The following is a 16,824-nucleotide window of genomic DNA, read 5'->3' as shown; positions in this document are numbered from 1 at the left end:
CAACAGCCACCGCAACAGCCACCGCCACCAGTGTTTGATATCCTGGCGTCGCTAGTTGTATCAGACACAACTCATCAACACGGCATGCACTTCTTTGATATGAACTGCCAGATATGCACTGGTAAGGTGCCAGATCCCAGTTTTTACAACAGCAGCAGTAGTAGCAGCAGTAATAGCACAAACATTCATAACAACAACAGTGCCAATACTAATGCAAGCAACAATGACTCGTCTATAATCAGTTCTCCTCCGCCATCACAACAACAACCTTCCAAAGTACAACCATTTGCTCAACAACAACACTTGAAACCAACAACTAAAATTCAATCACCAACGGATCTACATATGCCTCAAGCTCCATCACTATTGCAACACCAGCAACAGCCGTACCTACCAACACCACAACAGCAGCAGCAACAACAGCAGCAGTATGTTAGACCACCCATTAAATTGCCATTGCTGCCTACTCCTGGCGCTCCTAATGTTTCCATGTTGGCATTTTTATTACTTGTGTTAAATTGTACACTTTTCTTGTTTGCCTCATTCCAATTCATATGATTTATATATGTGGTTTATTTAACAATTGATTTTAAACAATGAATTCGAAAGGTTTTTGGCATTCAAGACAAATTTTTTTAAAGTTCTAACTATATTATCATGATAATTCTTTTTCTTTCACAGACGATTCTCTACAAAACCTTCAACAGTGCTTCCAGCTAAACCCTCACCTCAAATCCATCACCACCAACAACAACAACAGCTGCCACAGCAAATGCCACCGCAAATGCAACAGCTGCCACCGCAAATGCAACAGCTGCCACAACAAATGCAACAGCTGCCACAATTACCATCATCGCAGCAGCAACAGCAGCAAGAGAAAGAAGCAGTATCATCATCTTTAGCATCGAGTGAAGTTGCGATGCTTACGAGCCATGATGATGATGATGAGACAGTTTGGACAGGAACCATATTTGCCAACGAGATAACTTCAGTCAAAGTTGATACAATGCTGGTGTCTGGATCGCTATCATCGTCGTCTCCATCAAACTCATCATCACTGAACAAGTCAAAGTCATTACTTATAGAGGTTAATCAACTTATTCTTTCATTTTTATCATTTTATTATCTGTTTGGTTAATGTATATTTTTAAGTTTAGGTTTTTTCTCTTCTTTAATGTCACTGTCCATTATTTTTATTGAATGTTACCACCAAAAGCATTCAATTAAATGTTTTGTTGTTAATAATTACAATAATTAACTTATTAAAATTATAATATTTGATTAATTATATTCATTAAATGTTTGTAATAACTCAGCGAAAAAAAATAATTACAAATATTGATAACTACAACTAACACCCAGCGATTTGGTGTTTTTCCTGAATAAACACTTTGTTAAATGTTCTGAACTGAATTATGATCAATTGCATCAGGACTTGCCTGAGATCATCAACATGACAGGCAGACTGCATCCAGAGAACATTTCCACGTTCATTGGACAGTTGAAAAATTCTGGAAAGATGTTTAAGGTTTTGATTGGTTGATTGTAAATAATTCGTTTATAACGAGTTCAGTTCAGTTTTTTTTTGTTAGTCCCTCAATTAAATTCATGAACTAACTTATGTTTTTGCTATTTCTATTTTTTTCAAATGCCTATTTTCTATAAAAAACAAAATAGGATGTCGTAGTTGTCTACTTTCTGCCTGTCAATCAACCGGAAGAGAACTTTTACAACTCGTTGTTCAACTACCTCAGCAATCGAAACAGGTTACTCGTTGTTTGTTCGTCAATTTATGACGGGAGCTTGCTAGAGTCTTGTCGATAGTGATGAATCTGTTTTTATCATTCAAATCATTCTCATGTCTTGGTGCATTTTTCGAAACTAAGCTAAACTAACTACTAACAAATCAGGTGTGGAGTTGTGACGTTTGCAGGCAAAGGAGGTGTCGGAAGGGTGAAGGACTTCTACATTCTTCCACTTTCCGCCAACAGCATGCCTCCTTCAGTTTTTCTACCATTCGATGGTCCAGGTACTCTTATCACAAATTACAGATTAATCTTACAAATTGAACGATTTATTAGTTCGCATTCGTTATTTTAACATAATATCTTGACATAATAATAATAACAAAATGATATTTTTTAATTATTATAAATTGATAATTTAAATGCCTATCGTAGGATTGCCAGTAAATAGAGGGAACCTCCTACTCGGTATTATCATTAAACACTCTGTCAAAACTCCGATTTCATCGTCATCCTCTGCAACCAAACTGCAGAAAAATGCACTGGCTCCGTCAACAGACGCTAATACGGTTAGTTGCTGATAATTTATTACATATCTGTACATTTTCATAAAATTATAAAGAAACAGACATGTCAATGTAAATTAGGTAGAATGTAATTTTTTTTGAGAGACGACAATGTGCCACCACACCATCTTGCGTTTTGGCTGAAACTTCACTGCTGCCAAATGCCACAATGACATAAGATAAATGTTTCAGTGAAAGATTTGGGAGGGTGATAAGACCAAAATGCTTGAGATTTTTGGCCATTTTTTAAAAAAGTTAGAGGAATATTCAGAAAATGCAAAGTTTTGAAATTGGCGAAACAAGAAAATTTTTACATTTGGTTGATTTAAAATGTTAATAGTGTTACCTTGTTTTTTTTTTTTAATTCAAAACGTTATTTTAAAAAACATTTGGTAGGCTCTTGTAAAGGAAGCTGTTCAAAATTCAGAAAACAAAGTAAACAATGAAATAGGAAATAACAATAATGACGATGATGAAGAAGATGATGACGATGATGAGGAGGATGAAGAGGAAGACGATGACGATGAGGAAGATGATGAAGATGATCTAGCAGAAGAGCATCATGTTATTTACAATCCACTGAATAGCCGAAAATCTGTAGCTGCGGAATCGACGACGACATCAACAGCTACTGTCGCAACATGTGTAGAACCGGCCAAAACTTCACTGATGCCAACATTGACAACATCTGCACCTGCAGCTTCAAGCGACTTGTTCAATAGCGATTTAACTGCATCAGTGTTGAACGCATTATCAGCGGCCTCCAGTGGCAATGTTACCAGTTTGGAAGAGCAAAAGTTGCTACTACTTGAACTGACAAAAAAGATAAATGAACAAAAAGCAGTGCTGCTGAAACAAGAGCAACAGTTATTGAAAAAAAGCGTGGTTGACTCCTATGTGACTGGTGATAATAGCGAAACTAATAAAGATGAGTATATTCCACAAAGCAAAGTCTTGTCTACATCGTCAAAATTAGCAGCGTCCACATCGTCAACAACAACAAATGATGTTCTGTACACAATTACCTCACCGGTTACTGATTTCACTAGTACTGTAAAGTCAGTTTACATACCTTCATTTAATGTGAATGAAACATTTTACAAGAAGAACTTGCTTCCCATCAGCCCTCCCTCCAACTTACCAGCTGAGTCTAGGCTGAGCCATATTACTGGATTGAACAAGGAAAAGGAAGCATTAACAAGTGTTACTTCTACATCTGTTGATAATTTAATAAATTTTGTTACAAATAAAAATATATCACCTGGTGTTGTCAAGTCAACAGGTGATACGGTTTCATCCGTAAGTTCAACGTCTGTTACAATTGGAAGTTCAGTAACTACAGCAACAGTTCAGTTTGAATCGCCTTCAACTTTTTCTAGTATTCAAAGTAATTTGTTTGCGAATCTACCGCTTTCAATTAATCAACTGTTGACTGCTGAGACGTTTAAAAATCTTAAAGATATTGTTGCAAATGTTTCTCTAAACAAGATCAGTTCTGCATCAACTTGCACGGCGTCATCTACACCAGCAGCCTCAGTAGCAACATCAGCTATTACAACAGTAGAAACAATAAACATTAACAATAACGGCGATAATGATAGAAATAATAATGAAGCAAACAATCAAGAAAAATTTTCAACTGACTTTCCCCGTGACATAGACTACAGAAATATTATTCCCAAGCTGCCTGACTTACCTTCTTCTATGGTGCCGTTTCCTCCTCCCATGCATATGAAGCCACCGGTTCCTGCATTCATGAACGTACCAAGACCTCCTCCACCTCCATTCCTCATGAACAGATTCTCCATGCCTCAAAGAATGCCACTAAGAATGCAACAACAGTTGGGTCTACAACAAACTTTTACACAGGGGCCAGATTTTGGGCCACAAGTGCAGCCTCAACAGAGCCAACCGTTGGCACAATTTCAACGTCCGCAGATGAGCGTCAATCAACCTCCAAAGAAAGGTGCTTTGTTGGCAACTCCAATATTCACCACTGAATCCGATAATACTGCATCCATAAATGATACAAATGTTAACTCAAACTGTAAAGATTACAATACAAAGAACTCCTCGACTGCAAAAGGTCAATCAGAAGAAAAATCTAAATCTCCGGAAAAGGTCTGGAAACCTTTGCTGCCCAGGCAAAATATATCTAAAGATTTAAAAAAAAAATCACGAAGTAGATCAAAAGATAGATCAAGAAAAACGAGTCCAAGCAGAGACAGAGATAGAAGAGAAAGGCGAAAAACTAGGAGTAGATCTCGAAATAGAGAAACAAGAAATAAAAGAGAAAGCAGTTCAGAAAGAACTGCTGATAATAAAAGAAAAAATATTAGACCAAATTCAAGAGACAGAAGTTCAAAAAAAGATTTGGGACATGAAATTGATGAAAAAGTTGTTAAAAAGGAATCCGAGACTGATGACAAAAAAAAGAAACAAAATGAAAAAGCGGATGATGATGTAGAATTTGTAAAAGAAGAAAGAACACAGGTCAATTCTGTCATAGAAATTGATGAAGAAGAAGAAGGAGAACTGAATGAAAAAGAGAGTGATTCCAATAAACTAATAACAAAGAAGTCAAATTCCACAACTTCAACTTCCACAACCAACCAAGGTTCAGAGAAACTATCTGGATCGAATTCCAGATCACGTTCCAAAGATCGTTCCAAGAAGTCCTATAGAAGATCTAGATCTCGATCGAGAGAAAGAAAAGATAGAAGAGAAAGATCAAGAAATAGTGGAAGATCTAGTAAAGATGATAACGATGCTCGAAACTCAAATAAAATAAGAAGGGGAGTTGTTGAAAGTAGGAAAAGATCAAGAAGCCGATCACCGATTCGTAGTAGAGGTAGTAATTCAAAAATTGATATCAAGTCTTTGCCAAACAATTTACCTAACATTTTTCCATCCTTATTGCAAATGGTATCAGGAACAAAAACTCAACAGTCTAATAAATCAAACGAAAGTGAATCGTCAACGAACGATAAACAGTCAACTGAAATTCCTTCCCTTTTGGATATGTTAGATCCTAACATAATTCCGTCAAGATTTAAAAGCAAACCTGCCAAGTCTGAAACAGGGAAAAAAGGTTTATTAGGTGACTTTCCCACTGTGCAGCCTCTTATAAAGCCTCCAGAAGACAAGAAAGATGATAATCTCCTTGATTCAATTACAAAAAACTTAGCTATATTGAGGAAGGAGTCAGAACAAACAAGCGATCAGCTAAATGTTCAAAATATTCAGCAATCATCGCCAGACTTTGGCTCATTCGACCAGGTGAATAACAGATTTTCAGGACCCGGTGGTCCATCCACTCAGCAATTTCAAATAAATCCCAATTTTAGGTTCCAAAGACCTGATATGATGTTTGAAGGAAGACCTCCATTCCCACCTTTTCAACCGAGAGGAAATTTCAGACCTGATTTCAATATTCAAAGATTCGACAGACCTATGTTTGATAGATTCAGACCAGATCAGCCATTTTCAAAAAATGATTTCCAGCAGCCTGGTGGCGAGGGAGCAATGGGTAAAAGCAACTCTCTTTTGCCAACCCCTCCTAAGTCACTTGAAGCAGCGAACGAATCAAGAAATTTAACCGAAGCAAAGCAGGATAAGAATGTAGATGACAAAATTAATGATGGAGGACTAAACACAAAGCCGAGAGATGAATGCCAAGGCAAAACACCTGTAAGTTCTGCGAATTTATCGGTACCATCTATGACTATGCCCCTTCCGTTTCTCCCGAGAATAAACAGCGATAATAATAACAACAACAATAATAATAACAATAATAATAATAATATGCCTTCGCAAATGATGATGATGATGAGAATGCAGTCTTTCCTTCAAAGACCTATGTTTGCTTCCGGCAACAATTACAGACTGCCCTCACGCCCACCTTTTATGCCACATCAAAACCACTTTCATTCCCGTTAAATCAATTAAATAGCATAATTTTGTTTGTTCTTCTTTGACTGAGGTTCATAAAATATTTATGTATATTTTTTTCTGTATATATGACTGATATATGTCTAGACAGGCTCAAGAAATAAAATGAATGGAATAGAACATTTTGATGGAAAATGAAAAAAATATTTGAAATGTATTTTTATGTATTTATAAACTTGTATTTTTGTTTTACAATAAAAAATAAAACAATGGAAACGTTGTTTAACAACTTCAAAGTAGTGCAATTGAAAATTAATGCTGAAAGACAGCGTCAGTGTAAGATTTTATTCATACGAGAGAGGTTCACGTTTCCCCCGTCTTCATGTCGTCAATGATTTTCTTGATTATTGCAATATCGTGGTGTGTCGTAGTGCAACAACCACCGATCCATTTTGCACCGGCCGTTACCCATTTGGGAACATTAACATGCCATTGTGCTGTTGATTTGCTTGGGTCCCAACTTAATTAAACAATTATTATTCAATTAAGCTTTTATTTTCTTGATGTTTTTTTAATTTAATACCTTCCGTCATTCATCCATTCACTGCCTCCATTTGGATAAGCAATGAGACAAACATCATCTCTTAATGTTTTGTTCATTTCAATTTTCATTTTACTCAGTAAGTTTTCAACATATTCAGGTTTAGTGCAATTGATGCCAAGGCCAATTAAGTTGTTCTTTCTCGGTTGGGTTCTTAGAATTTTATTAACAACATCCTCAGCTGTATCCGAGTGCCATGTCTCTTTGTCATCCTGCAGTAACAAAAATGTGTCTTACTGTTAGAAAAATTGCATAACTTTAAATCTGTATTATAAAATTTCTCAGGGAAAAGTTTGAAGACGGGTTAAAAAGAGATAATAATTTTTTTACTCTCACTTTAAAATTAAATGATATGTAGAATTTAGAATACGGATATTCCTTCATTAACTGAACAATAGCCAGCGGTTCCTTCGCTGTAGTAAATGTTTCAAAAGCAATGATATCGGCTCCAGCTCGACATACTGGTTCAAGCTGCAGCTTGTGCCAGTTTTTCAGTTGCTTGGGACAATAGTTTACAAGATTAAAACAAGAACCATCGAAGTTGATAAAATTTTAAATGTTACTTCAATGGACATGGTATCTACGTAACTTCCAGAATACTCAGACCGGTTTGACAGAAAAGCTCCATAAGGTCCTATAGATCCGAGAACTTTGATTTCATCCGATTTTTTCTCTATTTTGAGTAAAAAAGTTTAAAAAAGTTTTTGTTCTACATTTGTCAAAAAAATACAACTTTACTGGTGGCCCAAAATTTATCTCTTGATTGCAAGCAGAGTTTGACTCCCTTTTCGATCAGTTCCTCAGCTTCTGTGACAGAAACACCACAGTGCTTCACGAAACCTTCCACAGTTGCCTGATATGTGCACGTTTCTATCAAGTCCGCTCCTGCTTCAAGATATCTGGAAATTTTAATGTAGACGTTTGAAAAAAAATGTTTCTATTTAAATTGCATTATTGTCTGGTAACATGTTAACTTAACATCGAATATTTTATTTGCCAAAATAATTAATGATATTTTTGATACAGTTTGCAATGTCAGGGATGGGCAAACTTTTTGCTTTGAGGGCCGCATTGAGAACTATTTTACCTTTGAAGGGTCGCATATGTACTTGAAAAGCAAATTTTTTCGACCAGGGAAAGAATTTTTTTAAGATTTGTAGCTCCTTATTTTGGTCATAATGTCAGGCTGACGACTTATTTTTGGCGAACAAGGCCTCGTGGGGCACATGCGGCCCACGGGTCGTAGTTCGCCCACCCCTGATATATGTTATTTAATCTTTGATTGAAATGTTTACCTTATATGTGCTGCAACAATATCTTGTGGATTGGTTAGGATAACTCTGGCACCCCATAAAGGGTCACCCTTAAAAATAAAAGAAATCATTTAAAAGTTGATAACATCAGCCAAGTTGATGCCAATAAACACTTACTACTAAATCATATACAATATATAAACAGTGAACCTGAACATAGCATCAGTAAAAAATAAAATGACAGACAATGGATTTGAAAGTATGCTTATATGTGAATTATTGTAAACATAATTATCTGTGTATAAACTATGTTTGAATTGAAAAGTAATGAAAAAATAACATTTTCACAGATCTTTGCATGTATGTTTGTAAACTGAATTCATTGATTCAAGAACTTCACATTATTGTGAATAGCCAATTTACCAGGGCAAGGTTATTTCAAATCTATGATACAATGCAATAGATTTTTTAATATGGTTGTTATAAAAATATAAAATCAGTACATGGAGCTTTCTAATAGGTAGTCTTAATACATTAATTCGTACGACTTTTTTTAAACTTTTGTGTAGATTCTTATGCAATCATTTCATTATAGCAGCTAGGATTTCCTATCTTGTAAAATTTTAATAATATTTGATAACAAATGGTTCATCTTATATATATACTTTTCATTCATTTACTTATTTAAGCAAAAACCGTCAAATAAAAGCTAAAGAGAGTGTGTATGTCCTGTTAAAAATACCTTTGGAAATTAAGAAAGAATATAATAAATTTATATGAATGTACATACATAGTAAGAGTACATACATAAAAATTGACCTATAGAAGCAAGTTTCAAGTATTATAAGTTTGTCTTAGGTTTATCCATATTTTTTGATATTTTTAATCTATTTATGTATATCTTAGCATGTTGATATAAATAGATCAATCCACACCCATACTAGAGTAGATATAATTATATACAGTTAGGTGCTTATAAATCCCACAATACGGTTTTATATAAAAAAAAGATACATTGATTTCAGGGTGATTGAATTCCTCAATGAGAAGAGTTGAAAATCCCCCATCCATAACTTTGGCTTCTTCAAACGAACGCGAATCAGCCATCGAACGAGTTCAAAAATAAATAATAAAACAAATAAACACAGGCTCCTCCCGTTAGAAAATTCACTTGGTCGGACATGTGCTGATTTTTATCTAATTTAAATCTTCTTACATGAGTTCTTACATTGAATAAGAGTTGTATCCATGGATATATATATTATATATGGTTGTATCCGAATTCAAACATTATACATCGAAGAATAATTAATGAACAAAAGTGACATATGTTTGCGTAGCTGCAAATTTCAACAAGCAATTTTGCAATCATGAACACAACATTTATGGATTTATTATATACAACCATTACCATCTTCATAGAATACAACTCATTGGTAACATAAGTTCAAAGGCAACTATCATATCATCAAATACTCGTCATTTATGACAGATTGTAAATGAAATTAATGACTGTAACTGATATGAATAAAATTTTCACAAGAATCATTTTTTATGATGCATTTAAATTATCCTGACTTATAAAAGTTTTAAAAGTTATCAAAATTCACTACATCTATAACATAGAGCTAATAAAAACATACTTTAACAAGTTTAACATGCATACATAGATAATACATAAATTATTAAACTGTCGCATCTTTGCTCCTTGTTATCGTATTTACGTTTTCGTTGGATTAGATAAAGAAGGTTTGTTATATTTATTTAGTTTGCGTTGTTTTGAGATTGTTTTTTTAAATTATTTTTATTCATGATTGTACGGTTTTTCTAATCGAATTGTCAAGTTAAGATTTAATTAATTTTTCGGTTACGTTGTTTACGACTACCGTTTTTTTTTATTTACTCTTCTTTACTTTTTTTTAGTTTTTAACTTTTTAAGTAGTTGAGTTTATTTTATTTTATTTATTTATTATTTAGTACTTTGGTGTTGTAAAAACATTTTACAACTTTTTACTAAAAAACGGTTGTAAAAAATTTAAAGCATTCGTAAAAGACATATATATATATAACGTAAATTATTACTACTTACCTTCTTAATACTTTATTTAATAATTTAATTTTAATCTGGTGCTGCTTGTTGAAATTGAAGTGAACTTTAAAAATTGAAAAGTTTAACTTTTAACAACAATCAAAGTTAACAGTTTAGTTTTATATTTAGTTGGTTTAATTAAAAATTAACCATTTTGTAATTTAAATAAAAATAATTATTGGCATCTATTGAGTTTTTGGACAGAATTTTATTTAGTCTCTCATTGCAGGCTGTTAGTTTAAGTCTTTAAGACATGAAACGCCGCCAGATCATTCCCAAACGAAAGCCAATCGTTCAATTGGATGATGAACCTCGCACTAATTACGGATTTGGTTTTAAATCAGTAGATTTAGGTAGTAAATATGAATGTCTGCCACAACCTCAACAAAGTAATTTTTATTTTGAAATTTCTTTATTACATTTTGTTTTGTTCAAATTGGAAACTTCGGTTATTGAGGTAGTCAGTAAAAAATGTTTTGTAATTTTATATGATTTAATCAAAGATTGCTATATTGTTACAATAGATTATTATTATAAGTTTTCATGGAAATTTGTAATATTAAACAAAACTTGATTTTTTAAAAGATGCTGCCAATAAAAATGCTTTGTCTGGCCTGTTCAGTCAGTACAGCCAGGACTCAGATAATGATGATGATGAGGAAGAAGATGATGATGGAAAAGTTTCCCGAAAGGAAATTCTCAAAAATGCTGATTTTACTTCCAATAAATCCGGTATGATATAAATATAAGATTATTCAAGAACAATTTATTTATTTTCATTAATATTATTATTGAAAAGAAATAATTTCATAATTTTGTAAACAGTATGTTGTGGATTTATTTGTGACTTAATGGAATTAATTTTTAATTTAGAATAGTTTTTAAATTGTTTTTTTCAGTTACAAAACCCAAGTCAATGGGTGATATTGTGAGTTTTGTTCGAGCTACAACCGACAGCCCGTCCAGTCAGAAAGATGATTCCCCGATCAGTGATGTGCCTCATCCTGTTGTAGACAGTGGACCTCCTAATTTGCCATTGACATCGAATCTGAGCATCAAACCAATTGATGAGATCGACTCCAAGTTGCTCGATTTCTTTGCTGTTAGTTTATATTCTTTTTTAAAATATTTTTTTTTATTCATCATTGATTAATATTTTAGTGTGGAGTAGGTTAATTTTTGAGTTGTAAAAGACTAGGTGCAAATTGGTAACTAACTTATTCATTTGTTTGTTTTTTGACAGGAAATTGAATCACTGGATACTCCAGCGGACACAAACAAGAGTGAAGTAGACACCCTTCAAATTGCCACCACCATAAAAAGTGATGGCAACGAGAAGGAACTTCAAAAATCAAATGCAGTCAAAACTGAACGGATTAATTCACCAACTAGAAACGATGATATAAAAAATGGCATTCCAACAGAGACCAACAATTTGAAACATGAACATGGTAGATCAATTGTTGGTGGTGGTGGTGGTGGTGATGGTGGTGTAGTTCAGGATTGCCCTCCACCTCCTCCTCCCAAACCTCAGCTTCCACAAGGTTTTATTTTCTGCTTTTCAATTTCAATTCAGTTCTCATAAATATTATTTCACACAGCACAACATGTGAACACAATTCGCAACTAACCCACAACAACAACAACATCACAATTACCAACATTAATTAATAGCATCAGCATTCACATAACACTCACTAATCTAAAATCCAAATAACAATTGCACAGAGCCGACATGTGATTGGCAGGCAGTGCTCGACGACAACACCAACTGTTACTACTATTGGAATGGAATGACAGGTGAGTCGAGGTGGGACATCCCGGCTGAGTACTCCCAGTTCCTCCTGCTCTATCGGGAATATGAAGCCAGCGTTGCTAAGTTTGAAGCTGACATGCTAGCTTGGAAGCAGTGCCAAGAAAAGTATCAAAAGTTTGTTTTTGTTTGCTGCTTTCTTCAAGTTGTTTAATTTTTTATTAAATGTTTGCTTAAAATGCTGCTCATGCTAGCAATGCCTGGATCAATTTCATTGCTGTTGTAAGTATTTCTGTAAATTTGGCTACACTGAAGTTTTTGTCTGGGCCCTCCTCAGTTATTTACACGAATGGTAGTGTGGTGTTTGCCTGTTGGCATGTTTCATGGCATGATGTTCATATAATGGTATGCTAATTTAACAATACCTTCCAATGATATCTTACAGGTACTGTAACAGCCGAGGGATAACTTATTCAGCATCTGGTGAACAAGCTGAAGGGAGCAAAAAAGACAATACTCCTGCTCTTGCTAATAACAATAAGAGTGTCGTTACAAACAAATGTAACGGTAACGTTGGCACCAGCACCAGCAACTCTAAGAAGAGCGTAGCATCTCTTGTTCCATATAACAGTTTCATAGATGATGATGATGAAGATGATGAAGATGATGATAAGAAAAAGGAAAATGCCTGCATTAAGAAAGATAGCGGAGATGACAAACGTGATGTGAGGATGGGTGTCGAGGATGTTTCAACAGCCAAGGTTTGTAGTCACTTCACTTAGTTGTGTATTTCTTTACTTTGTCACTTGATACTTAACTTGCTTACTGACTTTTGTCAGATTGGTTTCATATTTATTTATACGATATGATAAATTATTTCTTTAATTGAAAAAAAATTGCTTGAAAACTTTGTGAAATGTTTCTCCACTCTTTAGAAAAGAAAGCATGACTCATTAGATACTGACGATGATCATAATCAGCAACGTCGACGAGGTTATGATAATGATATCGACCAACAACAACAGAATTTTTTGAAGAAAATCAAAAAGTTTAAACAAGGTATGCACATTTGATGATGTACTGTGTGATTGATTTAATGCAACTTGTACTGAAAATGTGATGGTTGCAATTTGTACTGAAAATGTGATGGTTGCAATCAATTATATTATATATATATTAATATATAATAACAATAATTAATAAACTCAAAAAATTTTGATAATGCTTACAGATGATCTTGTTCAACATACAATTGACGGTGAGAGTCTTTTTGTGATTTCGGACGATATCACACATGGAATCAGACAATTGGTTTGTATTTTCATCCAGTTCACATCAATTTTTTTTAAATTTGTATGCACATATTAATTAATATTTATTGTACGTGTTATCATATTGTTATACCTTGGTATTATTTCCATTATTTTAATTTTAGATTAATATATAATAATTTATAAACTCAAAAAAAGAGATTTAGATTTGTCAAATATTTGAAAGGTTTTTAAATCCAATAACATTTATATTGTTTATAGTATTTATGGCCAAACTCTTAAAAAATTTAATTGTTTGTAATTTTGAAAGCCTGATGCTTTCAGCATATGTAGTATGTATTGTATTAACAATGTTATATTTTTCATTTTTACTTCAGGAGGAAGTGTTTAGCCTGTCGTCTGAGATGCAAAAATTAGTTAACCAGTTGAGTTCCGATGTGTCATCACCGTCATCATCGTCGTCATCACCAATGCATCTACTCATTAAAGTTCAGGTAGAGTTTGTCAAATGTTTGAATTAAATAAAATTTATTTTATTTATAGTATTTATGGCCAAACTCTTAAAAACTTTTAATTTTTTTAAAAGTTGTTTGCCGTATCAAGAAAATTCTAATTTATGATTAGTTGTCGGAAAATTTTGAATTAATATTTAAAAAGTGTTATTTGATACACGATTCATACTGAGATAAGAGAAAGCAAAATAGATATCATAATTGAGAGATATCATGCTTTCTGTAGCACAATGTGTATCATTAAATAGATTTGGTTAGGTCTTTGTGGTAATTTTTAGGTAGAACTGTTTATAAGCACTCCTGCTTTGTCTATACTTTTTACTGAGAGATAAAACGAATAATGTTACAAGATTTTAAATATGCTCTATAAACTGTTAATTGATTCAGACAAGGATTGAAGATTGGAGATCAGGCCAGCTGAACATTAATTACCTGCTCACCAAGTTGAGGGAATCATACGAAGAACTGTTAAAACTGCAGCAGCAGCAGCAACAAAATCAAAAGCAACAACACAAGCAACACGATCAGACACCAAAAGAAATGCATCAGAGTTTTGAATTGGTTAATGATCCCATTTACAGACGAAAAAGAGTGCTTTCACCTTCAAATGGCACGAGAAACAACAATGAAGACGTTTCAACAACTGATAGCAGCAAGTGTGTATTTTCTGCTTGTGTTGTTTTGTAATTCTTTCTGTTGTATCTCTTTGTTAACGAAACTGGCTCCTGGGTTAATGGGTCACAAAAATACTAAATAATATTTGGTCCTTGATGAAGTGGATGAAATTGGCTAAAGTTGACCTCAAGTCAGTGATTGGCTAGGATGCTACGTTTTCTTCATCATCCTCTTTCTCATCATCAATGATGTTGCTTCATCACGATGATGTGATGTCATTCAGTCACTGTTGTGATGAAGATTACAAAATGATGATTGGAAGCTGTAGATGAGAGGGAGATGTTTGTTTGGAGACTGCTTAGGTAATTTTATTTTATTTTACCGACCAAATATCTATACTATCTACACATTTTTATCACATGTAGCATTATCTGAAAGTTAATTTCAATAAATTTGATGATATCATTTAAGTCAAAGGTGAACAAAACTCATTATATCCACCATCAAAATGGACTCTATGATGAAAAAGATGTAGAGAAGAGTGCACATGGTGCAAAATTCATTCATCGGCTACAGGGCACGACACAACATTTAAATTTTCGCATTTGTTGCATTGTATTTTAGTAACAATTATACACAAACATGTTTACCTTATATAATATCTTCAAACATTTTCATTGTAGGTCTGCCTGGATTTGATCCCAATGGAGAACACCCTCCCTATCTATTCCCTGCACATCACACCGAACTCATATATATCACTGTACTTGACAACCGCTGCTTATTTATTTGTTCATTATTATTGTTGTATTTTTTCTTACTATTTTTCATTGTTTTGAAAGAGTTCCTAGTTTGTTTGTATTTTTTTTCTACTGTTTTTATTATCTTGGAAGAGTTCATAGTCTGTTTTGAGAAGACAAGGCTTATGATGATGTTTGTTATCATTAGCTAGACTGCGATGTATGACACAATTTTACATTTTCCAAACAGTGATCCCTTACCTGTTGCCGGGTGTCAACCGAATGATGATGATGACTTCAACAGCGAAAGGGACGACGACGACGTTGTTAAGGTTATCATTTTTAAACGTTAAATTCTTTGTACATTTCGTTGCAAACTGCGGCGACCATCGTGCTTCTAAAGCGTACACACTCATTCACAAACACACGCGAACACCAACACACTCCACAGACTGCACACTCCAGTATTGACGTCACTCAATCGCAACCCCCTCTTCCATTATGTGAACTGCCTACTCCTCCATTACCACCTCCTGATTCACCCAACCTATCACATCAGGTTAAAGTCAGCTGATTGCAAAATATATTTTCGCTTGACTTGCTTGTCTTGAATGAATAAATTATGTGATAAATCACGTTTCTTTACATTATGTAAAACTGATTAACTCACTGGATATAATTTCTAGTTTGCTACTGAGGGCAGCATGGATGGTGTGGATGACGACGAAGGTGAAGTTGGCGCCGGTGAGAGTAGTTGTACGATTATTGGACCTTCACTTCCGAAACATTTTCAAATGGCTGCCGGTGAAAGGGAGTTGTCGTCGTCACCACAGCCACCACCAACGTCATCATCGTCGAAAAATGATGATGCAGCTGATGATGGTGACGCATTTTATCATCGCCTACATGACAACGGTGATGATGATAATAACGACGATAACGACAATGATGATAATATGGGGGATGGCAATGCTGGTTGCGTTGATGCTGAATCTGTTGTGACGTCATTATCGTCTCTCCAGACAGAAACACTAGCAAATCATGATGATGACGCTGATACTTCAACTAGTAAGAAGACGAAAAAGAGAGCAAAGGTTATAAATTTTTCCCATTAGTTCATATTCTGGCTCTGTGTTAATGTCAGCTTTGTTAGGCCTATATATATTTATAATTAGTATTTTTAAATAACTCATGTACGCTGACTTCTTGTATGTGGCGACTGACCAACTGAAATAATAAATATCTGATAAATCCGTTCATGCATACTCACTGATATATACATACACAAATAAATGCACACACACACACACACACACACACACACAAACGGATCATACACAAATATAAAACACATGAACACAGGCCCTGACTTCAAGTGGATTGTCTTTGAAGAAAAAGAAAGTGGAATCTTTAGTGGCCAAGTGGAAGAAAGTGGAGAAGGACGTTTCAAGAGAGGTGGAGAAGGAAATGATCAAACAGCAGAAGATTGAGTCGAGGCTTCGTGGGGAGACCAATCAATAATTTTCATTACAACTCTTTGTCTCCTTGTCTGGTTAACAAGTGTTCACACCATTCATTTGTTTCAATTTATGCTGAATTAATTCAATGAAATGATCAAATTTGAGTTCACAAGATATATATGTTCATTGTAAAATAACTTCTGACATAAAAACCAATAAGAATTCTGTAAATGTTGATATTTGGTTGATTTAATTTTTGTTGAAAAAAAACTTTGTTTTTAATAAAAAAATTTAAACTACTTTCTCAAAAACTCAACAAATTATTACA

General features: G+C 34.1%; 3 protein-coding genes across 3 annotated transcripts; 2 read left to right on the top strand and 1 right to left on the bottom strand.

The window, feature by feature from the left end:
- Window positions 1-728: 728 nt before the first annotated feature.
- Window positions 729-6,462, top strand: HELRODRAFT_190236 (hypothetical protein). The gene is made up of 8 exons (XM_009012954.1): window positions 729-760; window positions 794-1,087; window positions 1,433-1,528; window positions 1,678-1,766; window positions 1,911-2,029; window positions 2,181-2,314; window positions 2,708-4,928; window positions 5,244-6,462. Exons 2-8 carry the CDS (start codon window positions 806-808, stop codon window positions 6,248-6,250), a joined length of 3,948 nt encoding a protein of 1,315 aa, XP_009011202.1. The 5' UTR covers window positions 729-760; window positions 794-805; the 3' UTR covers window positions 6,251-6,462.
- Window positions 6,463-6,565: 103 nt separating this feature from the next.
- HELRODRAFT_167446 (hypothetical protein) lies at window positions 6,566-9,163 on the bottom strand (the record flags this gene model as incomplete). The annotated part of the gene is made up of 7 exons (XM_009012953.1): window positions 6,566-6,722; window positions 6,786-7,015; window positions 7,140-7,301; window positions 7,367-7,476; window positions 7,542-7,702; window positions 8,099-8,166; window positions 9,071-9,163. The coding sequence occupies 7 exons, from the start codon at window positions 9,161-9,163 to the stop codon at window positions 6,566-6,568; spliced, it is 981 nt and encodes a 326-aa protein (XP_009011201.1).
- A 1,235-nt stretch (window positions 9,164-10,398) lies between these two features.
- HELRODRAFT_190235 (hypothetical protein) lies at window positions 10,399-16,796 on the top strand (the record flags this gene model as incomplete). Its single annotated transcript, XM_009012952.1, has 14 exons — window positions 10,399-10,534; window positions 10,731-10,877; window positions 11,045-11,247; window positions 11,389-11,689; window positions 11,874-12,075; window positions 12,344-12,659; window positions 12,834-12,957; window positions 13,130-13,209; window positions 13,547-13,663; window positions 14,069-14,337; window positions 15,287-15,368; window positions 15,488-15,595; window positions 15,723-16,130; window positions 16,399-16,796. 14 exons carry the CDS (start codon window positions 10,399-10,401, stop codon window positions 16,555-16,557), a joined length of 2,652 nt encoding a protein of 883 aa, XP_009011200.1. The 3' UTR covers window positions 16,558-16,796.
- Between the last annotated feature and the right edge of the window lie 28 nt (window positions 16,797-16,824).

The sequence above is a fragment of the Helobdella robusta genome (genome assembly GCF_000326865.2).
Source record: "Helobdella robusta unplaced genomic scaffold HELROscaffold_11, whole genome shotgun sequence".
Classification (NCBI taxonomy): Eukaryota; Metazoa; Annelida; class Clitellata; order Rhynchobdellida; family Glossiphoniidae; genus Helobdella; species Helobdella robusta.
This window is presented reverse-complemented; position numbering and strand designations above follow the sequence as displayed.

What these genes read in the sequence shown, in the direction of transcription:
- HELRODRAFT_190236 (XM_009012954.1), top strand. Translation starts at nt 806, where the DNA reads ATGCAACAGCTGCCACAACAAATGCAACAGCTGCCACAATTACCATCA. An exon ending in TACCTCAGCAATCGAAACAG is followed by an intron (nt 1,767 to 1,910) that starts GTTACTCGTTGT and finishes CTAACAAATCAG; the next exon opens with GTGTGGAGTTGTGACGTTTG. An exon ending in CGTCAACAGACGCTAATACG is followed by an intron (nt 2,315 to 2,707) that starts GTTAGTTGCTGA and finishes AACATTTGGTAG; the next exon opens with GCTCTTGTAAAGGAAGCTGT.